Raw genomic sequence first — 3,996 nt, forward strand, 5'->3', positions numbered from 1 at the left:
GACGAGCATCAACACCTCTAGGTCTTGTACCCACCCATGTAGGCGCATAGTTGTGGCAGATTCTTCCCCTTCGACGGCTTCCTTGGATATGACACAACAATAGGCGTCGGCGTCGCTTGCCGCGGACCCAAGCGGTGTGTGCTCGCCGGCGGTAGGTGGTTCGCCTCGCATCATGTCGATCAGCTCTTCCATGACGTGGAGCAGGACCGTTGGCTTGCAGCGGTGGTCACGCTCTCACCACTCTCCGCAAGTGAAGCAGAGACCCTGCGCCTAGCGGTACGCGCGGAGTGCTGCGACTCGGTCCTCCGACGGGGCGTGCGCCGCCTTGATGGCACGGCGGCCGCGCTACGCGTGTCCGGTGGCGCTGAAGGCTTGGGCGGTGCTGAGGACGGTGGAGGAGGAAGCGGCAAGGCCGCCCGGGGCACTGGTCGCGCGGCCGTGGCTGGAGTGTACCGGCGATCCTCACGCTTTTCCTCTCTACGCATCGCCTCCATCACCTCTTCCTGCAGACAAGCAAGATCGACAGCAGTATCGAGTGTTTTCGGACGATGCAACACCACAGCTGCACGAATTTCTTTCTGCAGCCCGTCAATGAAATGAGTAATGAAGTAGGTAGGCTCCCAAGACGCATGATGAGCCATAAGATTATGCATAAACTGAGTAAATTTTTCTGCATATTCGGTCACAATCCCATTCTGCCGTAGCCTGTTGAACTCGCGCAACAGAGATTGGAATTCCTCCCGCCCGAATTGCTCACAAACTGCATTAGCAAACCCCTCCCACTCCTGGTAAACTAGATGAGCTTTGGTGGATTGTAACCATGATAGCGCCCCGTCAATGAAATACATCGCGGCGCAGCTCACCCACGTATCCGGACTCAAAGTGCAAACGCGAAAATATGCCTCGCATTTCAGACGCCATGCGCGTGCTCCATCACCATTGAACAGGGAAATTCTAGGCGCGGTGGCGGGGGATAACGAGAAAAGCCGAACCCCCTTTCCCCCGCGTACGAACTCTCACCGAACGGCAGATGGGAATCGAACGTACCCGTGACCGGAGGCGCCCGCGGGGATCGGTACCACGGTGACATCCCCCAGTGATCTGTAGTCCCGCCTTGGCCAATTGGCCTGTGGTTGCCGCCACCTTGCACTTGCGGCCCCTCTGGTGGCCACGCGAGATTGGCCTCCGCCACCAGAGGGATCAAGGGCGGCAGATCGAGCAGCCTCATCGGTGGCGAAGGAGATGGATGTGGCGGAAGGGGAGCCGCCGGCGCGCCCTCCCGCTCTTGCCCTTGTCTTGCAGCAGCCCTCGCAGATCACCCACTTCCGCGCGGAGCTCGTCAACCGACCGCTCGATCGCCGGCTTCCATCCCTGGAGATCGAGCACGACGGGGTGGATCGTGTCGATCTTCGCCGACATCGCCGAGATGGCCGCCGTCAGGTCCACAATGGCCTTGGTTTGCTCCTCCCTCGTGGTCGCCTTGCCGTGCCTCGTCTGGATAATCGACGGAAATCGACCGGCCAGCTTGTGCTGATCGAAAGGAAGGTGGTGGGTAAAAGGCTCTGATTACCAAATGTTACGACCGGGGTTCGATCTAAATCCACGAGATCCGATTACAAGAATTTGCTGGTAGGTAGTAGGGTTCTAAACCAAAGAAAGGGAAATTGGGGATAAGGATAGCCGCCGCCGCCAGGTTCGTCTCGTCTCTGCTTGCCTTCACTCCTCTCCACACCTGCTTAAGTATCAGCTAGGTGGTGTACTGGTGGGCTGGATAGCGGTTGTTGTGCCTTCGGTTGCGTTTCATTGGGCTTTGTGTCCCCTCCTCTTGTGGCCCGCTGACAGGGATCATAACAACACGACACGACCCTTGCGGGAGCCCCCGCAAGGGGTACCTCTTAATTAGTTGCTCTCTAAAACGAAATTGCCATCGCCAGTTTCTCCAGTGAAGAAGGTTTTTTTTTGCGGGGTTCCAGTGAAGAAGGTTAACTGTGCTTCATGTGGGCCGTCTTTATTTATACAAGCAGTTTAGCATAAACTGCTTCATGACAAGATTGTTCATATTCGCTCAAACAAAAAAGGAAAGAAAGAAGATTGTTCATCACAAAACGATGAAGAGAGCTGAACAGTGGGTTAAAAAAACAGAACTGAACCATGCAGGCGTCGATATTCCCATACACCGATACACGACACGTTTGCTTACTGACGCATGGCCTTGAGAATAGGCGGGTGCCCGTACGGGCCCCAGAGCCAACCGGCGGCGATGCGCTCGTACGCCGGCTCCGTCAGGTGGATGCCGTCCCAGTTGACGTGCGCGGCGGGGTTAGCGCACGCGGTCGCGCCGGGAAACCCGCACGCCGCCGTCATGTTGTAGTTGTACGGCCCGCCGGCGCCACAGCAAACCCGGAGCTTCGACGAAGCACTGAACCCTGCAACGTCAGTGCCGCCCGGCATTAGCAACTGCCATAAATTAAAAATGGAAAAACGAAGTTGACAATTCTAAGTTAAAAAAGTATACAACTACTCGGCTGGCACGATTTGTTTAAGAATGGGCGGATCGATCGACCGGCTCGGTCCTCGACTCAAATTTTTGGGATCTGCATCTGGTATAGGAGGCGTTTACTTTCACGACAGCTACATTCTACTGGCTGCTTACGTGCAGTTAGATCCGAGCAAGCAATTCTTGACTTCTCGTCGTGGTCATGGAACTGATGCACTCTAACCTAGGGCGCCGTAACGCTTACCGAACTTCTTTGGTTTCTTGAGGAAGTCGATGAGCGGCGCGTAGTAGTCGGCGTAGACGATCTTCGCCGCGGGGTACTTGATCCGGAGCCGATACAGGGCCTCGAACAGCACTCCGTTGTGGTAGCGCGCGAGCGCGTTGTATTTTCTGAGGCACCCGGTCCGGCGGTCGTAGTGCCGCTTGTTGGGGCTCGCGTACAGCGTCAGGACGATGGGAATGCACCCCGTCGGCAGCTGCCCCGGCACCACCACGTACCTCGCTCCCTCCTTGAGCACCGCCTGCAAGTGCAAAGCAACGCCGATCGAAAGATCAAGCTGCAGCGAGTTCATTTGGTATGTACGTAATTCTATTTGTCATGTGCTGCTACGGTAGTGTACCTCGGCGCCAAAGGACGATACCGATGAAATCCATGGTGATGCGGCCATTGGAGGCTCGGCCGGTGGGGCGGCCAAAGAAGGTCTCGCCGTAGGGGAGGTTGTTGAAGGGGATGACCTGGAACACCGGCGCGGCGAGCTTGACAAAGTTGCCGGTGTCGGCGTACGAGTTGCCGAAGCTGAAGATGGAGTGGATCGAGGGACGACCAGGGTGTGCCTGAGCGTAATGCACGCAGGCGAGGAGAGGAAGGAGGAAGAAGGCTACGCACTTTGACGCTGAGTGCCGCTCCATAGTTTTGGCGCAGTGTGTACACTAGTCGGCAAGCTATGCTATTGCTATGTGGCGGAAATGCCCAAGTACATATATAGCGCCCTTTGCTTGTATCGTCGATTCTCATTCACCGCGGCTGTCGAGACTCGAGAGTGGACAGGTTTACTTGGATTTCTTGAACAAGGCAAGCCTTTCCGCCTTGTCCCAATGGTGTACCAAGCTCTTGCCCTTGTTTTTGAGTCTTTTACGGTGCATCCGGTCGAAATGGACCGTCCAGATCCAATGCAATATACTGGCGTCATGTGTATTATACGAACATCCGAGGGGCATTTTTGAAAAGAAAAAAATTTCAAACAGACCAGGTGTTTCCTCTCAAAATTTTCAAATGTATTCTCGGTACAAATTTTAGGGGTATTTTTGGTACGATTTTTATATAGTTCATCCCCGTTACTGCAAGTCCCTCGTCGCTAGGGTTTGACTCCTCGCCGGCGGTAGGGTTTCATCCCTCGCCGGCAAGATGGAGCCGCGCGTCGCGCCCCTCCCTCGCTCCACCCCAATCCCCTCACACTCTCACACCTATTCACCGAAGAACAAGAGGTTGTCTGCCCTCA

At 55.6% G+C, this 3,996-nt stretch overlaps 1 protein-coding gene across 1 annotated transcript; it reads right to left on the minus strand.

Moving 5' to 3' along the window:
• Nucleotides 1–1,987: 1,987 nt before the first annotated feature.
• On the minus strand, nt 1,988–3,445 carry LOC123074290 (GDSL esterase/lipase At1g28600). The gene is made up of 3 exons (XM_044497174.1): nt 3,118–3,445; nt 2,742–3,018; nt 1,988–2,426 (listed from the first exon to the last, which is right to left on the minus strand). The coding sequence occupies exons 1-3, from the start codon at nt 3,163–3,165 to the stop codon at nt 2,197–2,199; spliced, it is 555 nt and encodes a 184-aa protein (XP_044353109.1). The 5' UTR covers nt 3,166–3,445; the 3' UTR covers nt 1,988–2,196.
• Nucleotides 3,446–3,996: the final 551 nt, after the last annotated feature.

The sequence above is a fragment of the Triticum aestivum genome, chromosome 3D (assembly GCF_018294505.1).
Source record: "Triticum aestivum cultivar Chinese Spring chromosome 3D, IWGSC CS RefSeq v2.1, whole genome shotgun sequence".
Lineage (NCBI taxonomy): Eukaryota > Viridiplantae > Streptophyta > Magnoliopsida > Poales > Poaceae > Triticum > Triticum aestivum.